A 16,892-nucleotide genomic window follows, 5' to 3' on the forward strand; every position below is an offset into this window, starting at 1 on the left:
CAAATCAAATTTATGCAATTTTGCCTATAAGGTAAACATATGTTATAGGATGTTTATATATTTTTAATGGAAACAGATAAGCGCGTCACTGACAAAATATTTAAAAAATAAAACGTGCAATCTTACCATTTCCTTTAAATTCTATCCTTCAAATACAATGGTATTTTTCATAATGTCTGGAAGCTCACAGAAAGAAATCAAAATCAAAAGCAGCGCATCCACTACAAATAATTTAAATTCATATTATTTTTGTTTAACTTCTGGATAATGACTTTATTTAATTTGAGTGCTTATACTACATTCCCCATGTTGTTGTGTGTCATGTGACCTACGGTGTCAGTTGCGTCGCTTCACTGTAATTCACAAATCCTCTCCTGTGGCCCCATGGGATAGTAAAGTGTCCAGTGGATGTGCACTTCAGAATCTGGTCTTACAAATTTGGACACAAGGAGGGTCTTTAGGATCACTAGAAACTTCTAGAAGCAGGATTTGACACCTCTGTTAATGACAACAGAAGCTTGGCTCACTCTTAACACTGATAAATTGTTGGCATAGGAAATGAAATCAGCTGTTTATCTAACATTTTAATGGCAGGATTGTATGATTATGTTCCGGAATATGTCTGGATCTCCATCCATCAGTCCATACAGCGGCTTTGTCGGTTCATTGATCAGTTTGTTTTCTCAGTGAAGTATCAGTTGATGCAGTTTAAGCTGCTGTGGATAAAAAGTTTGAGTCAGTGTAAGCTTTATTCATCTATGACACTCTGTATTGCTCCATATTCATTTCTAGCTTCCCTCTACTGTAAGATCTGACCCAGTTTGCTATGAAGTTTAACTTGCAGGCATGGGTTTAATGAGTAATTATATAAATTCATTTATTTTTCATTCATAGCTCTTCCTTGAGTTAGGCAAAGACTGGAAGTAAACTGCACATGTGATCCAAATAAGCTACATCTGCTTGCGTGTTTGCATGTGTGTTTGGTCGTGTTTGACTTCATAAACTGGTTAGTGATGCATGACTGCATAAGTGGGTGCCTGGATGCACATAAATCATTATGTGGTGTGTATGTGTGTGTGTTAATTGTGTTTGTTGTCTTTAGGACACTAAAACTGTGTGAAAACATTAGAGGCCAGCTATATTCCTGTTACATAGCAATACTGCTGATGCGCTGGACGTACACGTATCTGCACATTCAGCAACATACTCAGCTAACCCACTCACCTTCTTCTCGTCATTGCTCTCTATCTCTCTCAGTCCCTATCTCTCCTCCTCTCCCGCGCTTTCCCTTTTTCTCTGTGCTGGAAAAACACTGGAAAAGCACAGCAGTTGACAGCTGTAGCCTTTTTAGCCAATCAGAGCTCTCTTTCGTACTAACCGGCACTCAAACTCAGAGCACTGTACAATATCTGCCCCACAACAAGCAGCTCGAACGCACTCACACTCTCTCTCTTTTTCTCTTACTGCTTGTTCTATCTACTGCCAGAATGCCTGTGTACTACATGTGACAGGCTGCATTACAGACCACAGATTTACACAGGCACAGCCGGGGCAGCCCGGGGGGCCTGCAGCCAACTGAGCCTCTCATGCTTACTCAGATCTTCCTCTCAGAGAGAGATGGTACATGCCCTTTACAGTCTGCTGAGATAAAGATGAAAATAAAAGTGCAGTGGTGATGATTTTAAGTCACAACCTGAAATTTTCCCTCCTTATTACATGCGATGTGTAAATGTGCAAGACAGCTCTGAAGGCAAAAGTGTGAAAAGTATTTTAAGATAAATATAACAGTGTTTTCCAGTTGGTATTCTGGCACAGATTTTGATCTGATTTGTATAGTATAGATGTCTTATTTAATAGTGTTATTTTAGTATTTTTTGCATGTGTATATAAAATATATATATATAATATATATATAATATTTATAAATATTAATATTTATTTATTTAATTTAATATTTATTTAATTAATTAATTAATTAATTAATTAAATTAATTATTTAATTAATATTTATTAATATTTATTAATATTTTGAGTTGGCTTTTCTTGTATTTTCAATTTCATTTCAATTTTAGTTCAGGTTTAGTAATTTTGTTATGTGCTTCTGTCATTTATATATATATTTCTTTATTTTTTGTAGTACTTCAAATTAAACATTTCTAATTTTCATTTACTTATTTTTTTATTTTAAGTTTTTCATATCTAATTATTTTTAATAATATTTTAATGTTATAATAGTTTTTCTAATATTTATATTGTATTTTATTTCAGCTTTATTTCAATTAACAAAAAGTTTAGTCAAACTAATTTGTATAAATGATTAATTAGCAAATCACAATGATTTTTAATTAATTTTCCCCCCTGGTAATCACAAACAACTAGAAAGGTCATTGGAAAGTCTTTTAATTCTTTTAAGTCTTTTAAAAATTAATTGGTCAAAAATTGAGGGAAATGAAAAGGCCTTGTGTAGAGCTTGAAAATGAAGCTCCTAATTATTTTTTTTAGGGACGCATGTATTTATAACCTAACTTATCATGAAGGGAATATAAACAGCCCTCCAGTCATTGTTATATTCAGGGGAGAAGGGACTTCTCTATTATGGACACTTAGTCAAAACTGTCTTCCTTAACCAAAGGGAATATAAACAGCACTATGAAATGCACATGTAAAGAAGGCTGAGTGAAGCACTTCAAGTGTGCTTTGTTAATTGTTTCAGTTCATCTGAATGGTTGGGATTTTATTCTATCAGAAAATGCTAACTATTAAAGTGTAACTGATTTTTAACCTTTTTTTTTTATTGTTGTCAATATGTATATGTAGATGAACAATGTTTTCAGGTTTTTCAGTTGTGGCATTCTCTCTGTATTTACAATTCTTTGCAGTCTTTAGCCACTGCCTAAAATATGCTGGATCCTAAAATGGAAACCGAAAGTAACTCACTTAACTCGCTAAATATTTACTCTTTGAATTCTTGCACCCAGGAACAATACAAGTGGACACCATTATAACTAAAAGTTTGCAAAGAAGTATTTCCTACTAAAGCAAGTTGCTATTTGACTCTGGTAAGCGTATCCATAGCAGACTGGTGGGAGTGGCAATGGACGGCCGCATACCCTGTACATTATGGGTGTTGAAGTTTTCCTACTTATTTGGCAAAAGGGAGACAAAAGACAAAATTATTTTAGCTTTTCTACTGTATAGGCAGCCAAGTTTTATTGAAAGCCCATTTTGCCAGTGAAATACCCCTTTAACCAAGTGCCTGCATTTTCCTCTTTTTTTACAGGTAACTGGGACAGGGGAAAGCTTTAAAATATCCCCTGCTCCTGATTGGTTCTCTATACCATGAGCTCTGGCTCCGCCCAGGATGTGGCGGTGGAGAATTTCCTGCGTGACATAGAGAGGCGGGGCCAGTGGCTGCACTGCGCTGTTATTGGCTGTGAGGAGGAGCATTCCCGTGGCGACATGAACCTGTTGTACCGCAAAAGTCGTCTGGACTGGAGACACAGAGATCAGGAGGGCAAGAAAAGGTAAAAGAGATATAATCAGAAAGAAAGAAAGAAATCCGTGAGCCTGCTGTAATAGAATAAAGGAATATGTGAGGAGAGAGAAAGAAGGAAGGAAGGGGTTACAGAGATGCTTTGCAGTGCAAAAATTAAAGGTAAAGGAAAGAAGGGAGTGAGAGGAAGATTAGTAAAATCCTGACTTGATAAAGAAGGTGAGAAAAAGGTGAAACGGAAGGAGGAGAGTATAGAATGAAAAAGATTATCAAGAGGGAGTGAAATGGAGGAATACGCCATGATTAAGAGAAGTCTTAACTTTGAAATAGAGACATTTGTCTTTCATATTTTATGCAAACATCTAAATCTTCCTTCTGTCTGAGAGACAGAAAGACAGGAGGGAGAGAGCAGGATATATTCCAACACAATCTGCCCCTCTGGTGTCTCAGTGGATCAGCAGCTGGAGATTTTGAAAACAGACTTTTTGTTTAATTATCTTACCAACAAATACAATTAGCCATAACAATTTTTTCAGTTTTTTACTTTTAATTAGTTAACTTTAAATTATAATAAGTTAAATGTTATTTAAATATATCAACAGATGAATCTGACTGGGGAAAAAATCATTAATAGGGGAAAAAATCAGCTACATGCACCGATATTACAATTCTGTCCAATAATTATTTTAATCTTATGTCTAATAACCAAGAAATGATTGATATTAAACTTCTATATTTAATCTAAATGTATTCAAATAAAAGACTAAAAAATAAAATCACTTCTTGTAAATGTGACAAGTGAATTTAGGCACAACATAATGCATGAAAAATGGATATTCTTTTTGAGATTAATTCTCCAGATTTCATTATCAGCATTATTAAATTTATTAGTGTTTGTAAAGATTAACTTTAAGTTAGACGATCACAAAGATAAACCCAGAAGTGAGCTAAATCAGACAAAAACTCCTTTTGGAGGCAAAAAAAGAAAGAATGAAAGAAAAAAACCCTGAGTAAATAAAGTTTATTATAAAAATTCAAAAAGGAAAATTTCTGTTACTATCTAAATACAAGGAGTGAACTGAACAGAAAAGGAGTCTATGGAATATTCCCATTTAGTAAATGTGTGTGTGTGTATGTGTGTATCGTGTCATGTTTCACTTAGCTGTGATTTCCTGTCCTAAATCAACATTTCTTCTTTTTAAGACACATTAAGTTTTATATATAAGTCTGTATTTTACCATATTCTGCAATGCTTTGTTTACATCTTCAACTGTGTTCTTTCGAGTGCTTTTTTCCTTCTTTAATTCCTTTTAGCTGAGCAGGATTGATTGCCGCCTTTATGCCTCTTTGAGTTACTCTCTCTCTCCATCTCTGTGTTTCTGGATGAAGAGGAGAATGCATTTAGATGATTGTCTCTGACACCTGTGCAAATGGACATCAAAGCGCTTTTCATCCGCTCTGTGTTCTACATTCATGACACACGCAGAACCCACAACACATCCTGAGCTCAGACAAGCACGCCTGCTTTTAGTATAAACTTCTCACACATGCAGACAGACATGTGCTGTCACATCAAACATGCTTTGATAAATGCACAGTATCTTTAAGCAGTGATCTCGATCTTTTTCCAGCTCTTTCTCTCCCCTTTACAGACGTAAAGAGATACACAAGAGGTCACCCACGCATGCTCGCTTTCTGTCTGGAGGATCTGTCCACTTCCTCTCTCGTCCTCCCACTCAATCCCTCCATCCTCCTCCTCTCTGCTGCTGAATGCAGATGATTCTCATTCATTTATCCATCTCTTCCTTTTCCCCTCTGCTTTTCTCGCATCTTGCTGTCAGTCTTTGTATTTGAGTGGCAGCAGATGAATGAATGAATCAAGTGAATCATTTAGTATGTCAGTAAACTGATTCTGCACTCTAATGTGCCTTTAAACTAGAGACTCAGAGAAAGCCATGCAAAAGCCACATGTTGTGTAGCCTTAAGCAAAACAACAGAAATAGAGCAGACATAAATCGCTTCAGTTTCCTGTACCTTTGAGCTTTCATTCTGCCACGTGAAGCATCGTGTCAAATAAAAGCGAACAACCCAAAATCCTCAGCTTTGAGAGGAAACCTCATTTGACTCACAGTCTGTTCCCTCTCATATCGCTTTCAGGCAAAGACAGATTTTCTTTCAAACATTCAGATTTTTTGGCACAAATGGGTTACAAACCATAGCGTTTATTTTGTGCACTGATTAGCATAAAACTTTGCCGTTCAAAAGTTCGGGGGCAGTATTTTTTTGTATAAATTAATACTTTTATTCAGCAAAGATGCATTAAATTGATAAAAAGTGACTAACGTTATTACAAAAGATTTCAAATAAATGCTGTTCTTTTGAACTTTCTATGCCTTTCTTTCTATTCTTCTTTAAGAATCCCGAAAAAAGTATCACAGTTTCCACAAAAATATTAAGCAGCACAATAGTTTTATACAATGATAATAATAAGAAATATTTCTTGAGCTCCAAATCAGCATATTAGAATGATTTCTAAAGGATCATGTGACACTGAAGACTGGAGTATTGCCATTATAGGAATATATTAAAATAGAAAACAGTTATTTTAAATTTCAATAATATTTTACAGTATTACTGTTTTAATGTATTTTTGTTTAAATAAATACAGCCTTGGTGAGCATAAGAGACTTCTTTCAAAAACATTTTTGGACATGTGACATTCCAGGGATGTTGATATTTAGCACTAGGACGTTTCACTGATTTTATCACCGACTACCAGAAGTGACACATATATGTATTTGATAGACTGATCTAGTGTGGAATAAGGGATTTTTGAATAAATTAAACATCACACAATGAGAATTCAGAATTTGTTCTGAATATATTACTATGGTGTGTGCAGCTGAAACTGTGTGTCTTTTATGGATTTTATGATGGGATGATTAAAGCCATTCAGGTCTTTTTGTCCAGATTATACCTGGAAGACAGCTGTACTGTGAGGTCTCCACTGCCAACTCATATGCTTTGTGTCCTGCCTGCACATCATGTCCTGTGGTGCTGTTCTTTTCTGTTAGTGTGTGTCACACTCTACTAGCTCAGCATCTTCTCTGCCTTCTGCCTGACAACAGAGACTCACACACACATGAACACTCACACACACACTGCAGAACAGTGTATTGATGAGTCGCTTCCATCTGGACTTTGTGCACATCAACCTTCATAAAGGTCAGACGAGGGGGACACGGTGGTCTCTAGACATTTTTACGCATCATAAAAGTTGACAGGAGGAAGTTTGTGAATTTCTAATGTGACAGTTATGCTTATAGGAAGAAAAAAATCAGAAAGATTTCTTTGAGTTCATAATTTTAATATGAAATCAAACGTTTCTCATCAAATGTTTGAAAAGACCAAATTATCTGTAATGCTATCCACTTTAATTATATTACTCTATATTTTTACTGTAAGCATTGTCTCCTTTCTGTTCTCATTTTTTATTCATTCAAAGAAATGTTAGAAGAACATCTAGAAAACACTTGATACTTAGCTGAAACTCCATTAAATCTTGAGCTATAAAAAGAGCAGTATCTTAGCAATATCAGTTTCCTCTGGGTGGTTCTGTAACATGGAAAAACATCTCTATCTCTAAATATCTCCAAATAATCCTCTAACTCACCCCATCGCCAGAAAACAACATCAGTGATTCATTTCTCTTTAATTGTGTGTGTGTGTGTGTGTGTGTGTGTGTGTACTAATGGCAGCCCACTATTTACCACCCACAATATGCTGCTTTGCCACACCTGAATTAGCGTGTGTGTGTGTGTACATGCACATATGCCAGTGTGTGCTATGAATTTGTGTGTTTAGAGAGAAAAAAAATCGGCAAACAATAAACAAATGACAGGCTAGTTGCCTTGGAAACGGGGAGAGCATACTAGTAGATTCAGGAGAATAAGGAAAAATGCAGAGAGAGGGATGAATCGAAAGACAGGGCCTGTGGACAAAGTCTTTTTTGTGCTGGGGAAGAAAGGAAGAGAGCAAAAGATCAGCTGATTAAACAATGCTTGCAAACATGTCATGAGGAAATATTAAAGGGATAGGTCAACCATTTTTGCATGAACTATCCCTAAGAAATCGGGATATAAAGTCACAATGAAATGGAAGTGTTAGATCTTTTCTTCCATTTTGTGACATACATCGCAGTGTAATGGATTATCGAAAAAGAAAAGGAGGCAACTAAATGCAGGGTTGCAGTGGTGGGTTTAAGCAGACTAAATGATCGGATAAGTCCTGCATACGTCACCAGAGAGGAGTGTGTTGTTAAACTGGAAGATCCAGTTATGACATTTAGATTTTTTTTTAAGTAAATAAAATAAACATATACATGGATAGATCATTCACAATAAGATCTATAACATGAATTTAGAAAATAGGGTGAATTGGGATTTTATGCTGACTTTAAGAAAATTGAAGAGGGAGAAGATGAGGAAAAAAAAACAATGAAAGAATAAGAAAGAAGGAAGGGGACCTGAGGACAATAGAGGAGAAGAGAAGGATGGGAGGGTGAAGGAGGCTGTTGGGTCTCTCACAGCCTGGCATGAACTGTTTCCTCTCTCATCATTCATTCTGAGCATGTGTGTGTGTGTGTGTGTGTGTGTGTGTGTGGTCTGGTTTTGCTTACATTGTGAGAACCAAATGTCCTCACAAGGATAGTAAAACCTGAAATTACCTACATTGTGGGAACCACAACAAAACAGCTCAATGAACATACTAAATATTGTTTTAATGAAAGTCTAAGCATAAGTCTGTGAGGGTTTGGTTTAGGTTTACAATACAGAAATCACTAACTCAGTATAAAAACAATATAAGTCAATGGAAAATCCATTTTATGACACAGAGTGTATGTTTTATTTGTATTGGTCTGTTTGACTGTGCTGTAGTAGGGGAGATGTTTTAACTCCGGAAATGAGCAGAGAATGAGAGTGTATAACGGGGGCTGTAGAGACAAAAATGAAATTGACTGTGAGCTATTAATAGGGCCTTTATCAGTGGAAATGAGGAGAAAGGGAGAGAAAAGAGGAGAAAGTGAAAGGCCTACAGCACAATGAGAAACAAATTTATTATTCTTATCTCACAAAGAATCTCTCCACAGAGAAATAATTCCTTTTTTCCTTAATTTCTGATCCCATCTCTCATTCCCTGATCTTTCTCTCTCCATTTCCATCTCACATAGCTCCAACTATAAAGATGCCTCCTCTGCAACAGTCGGGAAGGTTCGGGATCTGGCGTCATTTCGGCGTCATTTCCGAATGGGATTTATGACGATGCCAGCGTCTCAGGACCTGTCGCCTCACTCTTGTGCGGCTGCCATGGCCCCACGCTCTCAATCCTGCCATGCTGTGGGCACCGGTGAGGGAGAGGAGCTAGAGAATGGATATTATCCAGACTCAGACCCCCAAAACCAGTCAAATCCATCCCGCTGCCCCCCAGCCAAGCCTAAACGCCACCCCAATACTCGTCTCAGCTCTACAGCCCAGCAGGAGCATCCTTCCCGTGGGGTCCATGCACCACCTGACACTCCGCCACCTCCACCTCCCAATCACCCACCCAAACACCCAGAAAAGCGGAATGGTAAGTGAGCAAATCAATTCTATATTCATGTTAAAATTAGGGATGCGATTCAGAAATGATTCTTGACCTGGAATGATTCTCATAAACTGCCGGAACTCGGATGCCTCGGATATCAATAAGGAGCTGTCTGACTCACATGTAACAAAACCGTTAACAGTTTGCTTTTTCTTAAGTTTATGGGTGGGTAAATCTGAAAAAGACCACTGATTAAACTTGGAACGCAATAAAAGTTAGGCAAAGATTCAAAAGTATATTGTTTACTTGTTATCAAATGCGTCTAAATATTAGTGAATTATTTTTAAACATTTGTTGCCAAGAATCTTGAACTGGGAAACACCCATTTCTCGTTCTTAATTATAAGTGCTAATGATTCATGATTATTAAACCATCCATTGTTTCCTGACAGTATATTTGTTAGTCATTCATATATATTTTTGATTGAACTATTATGGAATTGATTTGAATCAAAGATAACTTTAATTATTATCTGTACAGAAATTGTAATTTGGGCCTTTGTGCTGCGAACAATCAGAATACTTAAAAATGAATGATAATGAATATTATTTTTTCTGGCTCAGGACATGATTTATTCATAAGATAAAATCTATGAAAGCAGCTTCTCCTTTTGTATTTCAGTATCATTTTGATTCATTTTGAGAAAAAAAAGGTGCAATTTTATTTTGAATAAAATCATGCACAATAAGACCAGGAACATGTAGTAATAAAAGTTAAAAGAGTCGTTTTGAGAGAGCGTTTTGATTTAATGGAACCAGAAAGCTTTACAAACCTGACCTGTGGTTTCTGTAAAAATTTACCTTCTCTTTGCATTTGTGCCACTCTTTTTTTCACATTTATCTGCTTTCTCTGTTAAACAGCAATGAAAAAATCTGATTCAGGTGAAATGTCTGGACGGAAGGTTCCTCCATTGAAGCCCAGACGGAGTCCAAGCACACAGCTCTCCTTTGACCCCCCACCCCCACGGGTCCCGCCCCCAACCACACCTCTTCCTTTTCAGAGCTCTGAGCCCTCACCGCGCGGCGAGGGTGGAGATGACGAGCCAGTTTACATTGAGATGGTGGGCCAGGTCTTCACCCGAGAGACTCATAGTGCCCCGACTCCTCACCCACTCACGCCCTCTGCCACCACGCCTGATTCTGACTCAGACCAAGGAGAGGCCATTTACGAAGAGATGAAGTACCCCCTACCAGACGACGCGGCTCGAGAAGCCCACCGCCGCTTGCCGCTCAAACATGAGCGTATGAAGTCCTCTAAAGCATACCACTCCTCCATCATCTCGTCCTCCTCATCCTCCACCTCTTCCTCGCTTCCGCGCCCCTCTTCCTCCTCTCCAGCCTGCTCCTCCTCCAAGCCTAAAGCTACCGTCTCCATCTCTCACTCCTCTCCTCTGCCTTCGTCCTGCTCCTCTGCATCCTCCACTCCAGTACCCCAAGCCCTCTCCTCCTCACCACACCCTCCCCGTGCTCCTACACCCTTCCTGCTTCCAGGGTCCAAGCCTGAACATGAACCCAGCTCCAGTAAGATCCCGGCACCCTTCCCTAACTTGCTCCAACACAAGCCTCCTCTCCTGGCTTTTCCCCAGCCGGCCGCTGCCTCCAGTGGGGTAGGGGCTCAACACAAAGCCAGTTCGGCCAAGATCAGCGTGCAATCAGCCTCCAGCCTGCCAACATCTACCAGCACCTCCTCCAGCACAAGCTCCACCAGCACTTCCAAAGAGTCCTCTGGAGTCGAGAAAGAACGAGAGAAGGAGAGGAGGGAAGGACAGCTGGGACCGACACCGGGACTCAGAGCTCGCAGTCATTCCACTCCTCTTCCTCCGTCATCAAAGTCATCCTCTCCATATTCCCACCATCATCATCATCACCACCCTCACCACAGGCCTTCCCACTATCACCATTACCGCAAGCCTGAGAAAGAGATGTCGTCAGCGGGCAAGGGGTCAGGACAGTCCTCCGCCCAGACGCAAACGCAACCTAAGGAGGGCAAGTCTGTCAGCTTCCTGCTCAAATCCGAAAAATCTGAGAGGGAAAGGGACCGAGAGAGGGATCGTGATCGAGAGAGAGACCTGAGCACGTCATCATCCAGTCATTCTGATACCCCCTCCTCAAATACATACACACACACTTCTCAAACTGGCACGAGCACCACTCCAACCCCGAGTCAGCCGTCATCGTCCACAGCAGCCACGCCACCTTCCTCCTCTTCTTCCTCCACTCAGCGCCCTCCGTCTCGCTCTCACATGCACCGGTCACATACCCCGCACTTGTCTCATGGCCTTCCTGCTTACAAACCTCCCCCCTCTGACAGCCCCCTGCTCTGGACCTACCCCTCGGTTGGCTTCCGCCGACCGCCTGCCTACGATAGCTTACGAGGGGGCTCGCAGTTGCCATCCTTGCACACAGACCCTACTAAAATTGGATCTGCAGCCCAGGCATTGCAGGCCAAGGCTGGGTTCATTCCCTGGGAGAGTGCAGCTGCCTTGGGGCTCACAGAAGAACAGGCTTACTGGCCTATGCACAGAAAATTATCATTCAGTCATGGGAGCCGAGACACTGAGAGTGAGTAATGGTTGTAGGGATGGTGGAATGAGTATGAGGGATGATTATTGAGGGGGTTCTCTTTCTATTGTACTATCGTAGATATTTAATTGTGTTTTTCTCTCTAATGCTCTGTAGAGGAAGATGGAGGTGTTTGGAATGGCAGTGCAGATGCTCTGTTGAGGAGAGAGAGGGATGACCTAGCAGCCATGCGGGGTGGCGGACACTCTGGAATACCTGTGCGGGCAACAGGGAGACACAGCGAGAGCTTGGCTGGGGCGGATGGACCACCAGGGTTGAGAGGACTGATACGAGCGGGACTGCCCTTACCCTGCCAAACCTTCCCTGCGTGCCGCAATGGTGGTGAGATCCAATTGAAATGACATTAGCACAGGCTTTCTGCCATGACCTCAGTAGTTAAAACTCTGGATTTAGATCAAGCGTTTTTAGGATAGAGATAAAACATTTGTAGTCTTAGCTCATAAACAACTGATTGAAAAGGTTTATAAGCTGTAATTTGATGCTAACTCATATAGCTTAGTTATAATGTCTTTAAAAATGTATTTAAAAAAAAAAAAACTTTAAACCTACTAAAACTTGGTACACAATTAGCTAAGCAGTACACAGTGTTAGCTAGAAACAGCCAAACATTTATATATTCCTAGCTAACTAGCTGCAGTACCTGTAGCAGTTAAAGACCATGAATTATTGGATATTTAAGAATTGATAACTGTATGCCATGATACATTCTGGAGTGAACTGACTAAACACTTGAGCCACACAGTATTGCACTGCACATCATGCGTTTAATTCACATACTACCCGCGGTCCAACTTAACCAAGCAATATATGCATTACATTGTGCAATGCACATTTAAATTAAGTCAGTATCATTTTTTACAATTCAAACACACCTGCTTTAAATGCAAATTAGGCTCATTATAGAATGCAACACATTCACGGACGTCAGCGCTATTTGCCTGGTGCAATTAATGTTGCGCTATTAGTGAAAAGTAGGGTGGAAAGCAGGCTGAAAACAGAATTTCATTAATATGTGTAGAAACAGTTTGTGTACTGCTTCTATCCATCAAGGCAGCAATAATTCATCAAATGATGATAATGAAGGATAAGAGTGTTATAAATGAGCACAAATCCAGGTGGAACTTTTAGCTGAGCCCCCTTTCTGCATTTTTAAAAATGATTTAGGTGGCTGGATTGCAGTGGTGGCGTGATGCTGTACAGTCCCAGCATGCATGTAAAGCATGCCAGATCATGGTGTACTGCATCTCATCCTCCACAACCTTGCGGAACTGCACCATGCAAATTGCATCAGCCTTAATTTTTGTCCATGTGAGCTCTATAAGCTTATTTGCATAATTCCTTTAAATTAACAATGCTATGAGTGGGCACAATTCTTTCTTAGTTATATCCCCCTCCATGCTCCTGAATGCTGTCATATACATCGATCAGGCATAACATTATGACCACTGACAGGTGAAGTGAATAACACTGATTATCTTTTCATCACGGCACCTGTTAGTGGGTGGAATATATTTGGCAGCAAGTAAACATTTTGTCCTCAAAGTTGATGTGTTAGAAGCAGAAAAAATGGGCAAGTGCAAGGATTTGAGCGAGTTTGACAAGGGCCAAATTGTGATGGCTAGACGACTGGGTCAGAGCATCTCCAAAACTGCAGCTCTTGTGGGGTGTTCCCGGTCTGCAGTGGTCAGTATCTATCAAAAGTGGTCCAAGGAAGGAACAGTGGTGAACCAGCGACAAGGTCATGGGCGGCCAAGGCTCATTGATGCACGTGGGGAGCGAAGGCTGGCCCGTGTGGTCCGATCCAACAGACGAGCTACTGTAGCTCAAATTGCTCAAGAAGTTAATGCTGGTTCTGATAGAAAGGAGTCAGAATACACGGTCCATCGCAGTTTGATGCGTATGGGGCTGCATAGCCGCAGACCAGGCAGGGTGCCCATGCTGACCTCTGTCCACCACAGAAAGCGCCAACAGTAAGCATGTGAGCATCAGAACTGGACCACGGAGCAATGGAAGAAGGTGACCTGGTCTGATGAATCATGTTTTCTTTTACATCATGTGGGTGGCCGGGTGCGTCGCTTACCTGGGGAGCACACGGCACCAGGATGCACTATGGGAAGAAGGCTTTGGGCAATGTTCTGCTGGGAAACCTTGGGTCCTACCATCCATGTGGCTGTTACTTTGACACGTACCACCTACCTAAGCACTGTTGCAGACCATGTACATCCTTTCATGGAAACGGTATTCCCTGGTGACTGTGGCCTCTTTCAGCAGGATAATGCGCCCTGCCACAAAGCAAAAATTGTTCAGGAATGGTTTGAGGAGCACAACAACGAGTTTGAGGTGTTGACTTGTCCTCCAAATTCCCCAGATCTCAATCCAGTCGAGCATCTGTGGGATGTGCTGAACAAACAAGTCCGATCCATGGAGGCCCCACCTCGCAACTTACAGGACTTAAAGGATCTGCTGCTAACATCTTGGTGCCAGATACCACAGCACACCTTAATGTTAATGTTAATAATGTTACGCCTGATCGGTGTTTTTTTTAACAGTATTAATTTTGCTTTCTGCAAGATGGCATTAGAAACGGATTCATGTAAGGTTAAAAAACTATGTGACTGTGCACTATTTCCATCATTATTTTAGATTTCTTCTTGAGACTTAACCTTGCAAAACAACAACCTGACTCTGTCAATGATCTTTTTTAGAGTTGGGTCGCCTTGGCAGGTCTTCCTCCACATCAGGAGTGAGACAAGCAGGAGGTGACGTTCAAAGGCAGAGCAGCCTGCCGGCCAGAGAAGCACTCAACCAGGTAACACACGCCAGCACTATTAAAGCTGTCACTAACTCCACATAAACACACACTCAGAGAGTTATTATGTATCTGCAGTGTTTCCTCAGCTCTGTTTAAACACACACTCATCTGGGTAAAACTGCAATCACATTAGGTTTTGAGTATGAATTTACTTTGGACCTGTGGCCATTTATTCTGCAGAACTCCAAAGAAGGTATTTTGAAGAATGTTTAAATGGTTTTGTTCATACAATCATACAAGTCAGAGGGTTCCAGAACAACACTAAACCCCATTGATTTTCATGGTAGGGACAAAAAACACAGACATTTCACAGAATGTCTTCTTTTGTGTTACACAGAAAAAAGAAAGTCATACAGGTTTGGAATGACATGAGGGTGAGTAAACGATAACAGAATTTTAATTTGGGGGTGAAATATTCCTTTAATAGTTCCTTTAAAGAGTTAAATAAATGCTGTAAAATAAAAAAATTATTGAATGTAGCAACAGTGTAAAGTACACAAAGTTTTACCATATTTAACTCCACAGCTGTTCTCAAAAATTGAAAACAAGCCTGCATATTCTGTCTGGGCCTGGTTATAGTACTGTGGATGCTGTTGCAATGACCTTTAATTCACCTCGTACACCAGCCTGACACTCTGAGAAAACCCCAAGACAAGAGCGTATTAGCATATTGTGCATTTCAGTTCAAAGTATTCAGGAAATACTGTGAATTTGCACAGGCTTGTTCAGCCTCAGTCGGTGTAGATACTGCAGTAATTAATTAAATTCAGTTCAACTGGTTAACATGCGTAAGTGTAATTGACACCAAGCTTGACAGTTACGGCAGGTGATCTGAAACTAATTTCATTCCGTTTTGTGCCCCTGTGGCTGCTGTTCCAGACAGTCATTAGGTAAATCGCGGAGCCCATTGAGTCACCAGCATCCCCACCCAAACATGTCTGTAGCTGCACTGCACTCCGCTGCAGGGTCAATGAGTGCAGAGAAAAAAGGGGATGAATACTGAGCGGGAGCGAGGCAGAGAAATGCAGCAGAGGGAAAGACAGACAGAGAGAAAGGGGAGAGAAAAATGCAGCATAGAATAGAAAAAAAGAGGCGACAATGAAAGAGGGGACAGATGCAGCACGGGCTGGAGAAAACAGGTGCAGCAGTAAGAAAGAGTGTTTTTTTTTTTTTTTGTCAGTCTGTGGCAGGCAGACAAACAATCTGTGAATGATCAAACTCAAAACTAGTGCCGTTGCCGGTGTCTCTTAGCGTCGGTCGGTGACAGGCTTTGATTCTGCCGTCTGACTGTCTCTGTCAGCAGTTTGTTAAAGAGACATTTTTGGAGTTTAGTATGTTGAATGTGGAAAAAGTAGCAAGGAGAATCCATAGAGACTGCGCACATGCAAAGCAGCTCATGTTTTATGTGTTAACAGAAAGGGATATTCCACTTCCTATAGTTCTAGCGGCGTGTGGGTTGTATTATATACAGACTGGTGTGAAACTGGCAACACATGCAGTAAAGAATCTTTCATTTTCAATCTTGTTAAACGTTAGCTGCTGTACAGAAGCCTCTGTTCTTTTCCCCTGGTGTGCTGTTGTCTCTTGGCAAAAGTTCACATGCTGACGCAGTCATAGTGTTTGTGTACACCACAGAGATTGACTTGGTGAGCTGATATGACCTTCCCTCTCAGAGCAGGGGGATGGGATGGATGCTGTGAGTTGGCGCTATGCCGCTATCTGGTGGCGTTCTTTGATATAGCATAAAGCACACACCCAGAGTCCAAAAAAAAAAAAAAAATGGAAAATGTGAATAAAACTTGCCAGTAACTTGGTTAAGTTAAATTGTAATAACTAGTCTTGACTACTCTGACGTGAGTGATTCTGTAACTGCCATGTCATAACCATTTTATTCTTTAAAAAAAGTACTATAACAATTTATTTTATTGTAAAAACATGCATTTAAAAATATATAATTTACAATACTTACATTTAATACAAAAATCACTTTCAAGGCAATAAATATTTATGGCATGCTCTCAATTTATCCATCATTGGCAGGTGTCGAGCAGACCGTTATCGGACTCTCCTTATTGATTTAATTTTCCTTTTATGTTGGATGGAATGCCAGCAGTACTTGCGCTACCAACTGTTTTTTTCCCCTGAACCTCCTTGGCCAAAAACTGTAAATTCATAATGAAAATGCATCAGGCAGCAAAACAGGAAACTTAGCTTTCACTGTGTTATTTGATGGTGGTCAAAATAAAAAGAGAAGCATTGTGATAAATACATTCTGTATCCTATAAAAAAAATAAAATAAAATAATAAAAAGATGGAAAATGGTGAAATATCTACTATAATATAATAAAGTAGTTGCAGTTTA

At 40.0% G+C, this 16,892-nt stretch overlaps 1 protein-coding gene across 4 annotated transcripts in view; it reads left to right on the forward strand.

The window, feature by feature from the left end:
• Positions 1-16,892, forward strand: part of LOC127512219 (neuronal tyrosine-phosphorylated phosphoinositide-3-kinase adapter 1) — a 38,478-nt gene that overhangs the window by 17,779 nt on the left and 3,807 nt on the right. For 3 of the 4 annotated variants that reach the window (XM_051892928.1, XM_051892926.1, XM_051892927.1), the window contains exons 2-6: positions 3,281-3,524; positions 8,724-9,121; positions 9,997-11,697; positions 11,815-12,039; positions 14,424-14,527. In XM_051892928.1, coding sequence (XP_051748888.1) covers positions 3,340-3,524; positions 8,724-9,121; positions 9,997-11,697; positions 11,815-12,039; positions 14,424-14,527 — 2,613 coding nt within the window. In that variant the 5' untranslated portion in view covers positions 3,281-3,339. The remainder of the gene's footprint in view (positions 1-3,280; positions 3,525-8,723; positions 9,122-9,996; positions 11,698-11,814; positions 12,040-14,423; positions 14,528-16,892) is intronic. The other variant, XM_051892929.1, reaches the window with a different exon arrangement.

This window comes from Ctenopharyngodon idella, chromosome 5 (genome assembly GCF_019924925.1).
Source record: "Ctenopharyngodon idella isolate HZGC_01 chromosome 5, HZGC01, whole genome shotgun sequence".
Classification (NCBI taxonomy): domain Eukaryota; kingdom Metazoa; phylum Chordata; class Actinopteri; order Cypriniformes; family Xenocyprididae; genus Ctenopharyngodon; species Ctenopharyngodon idella.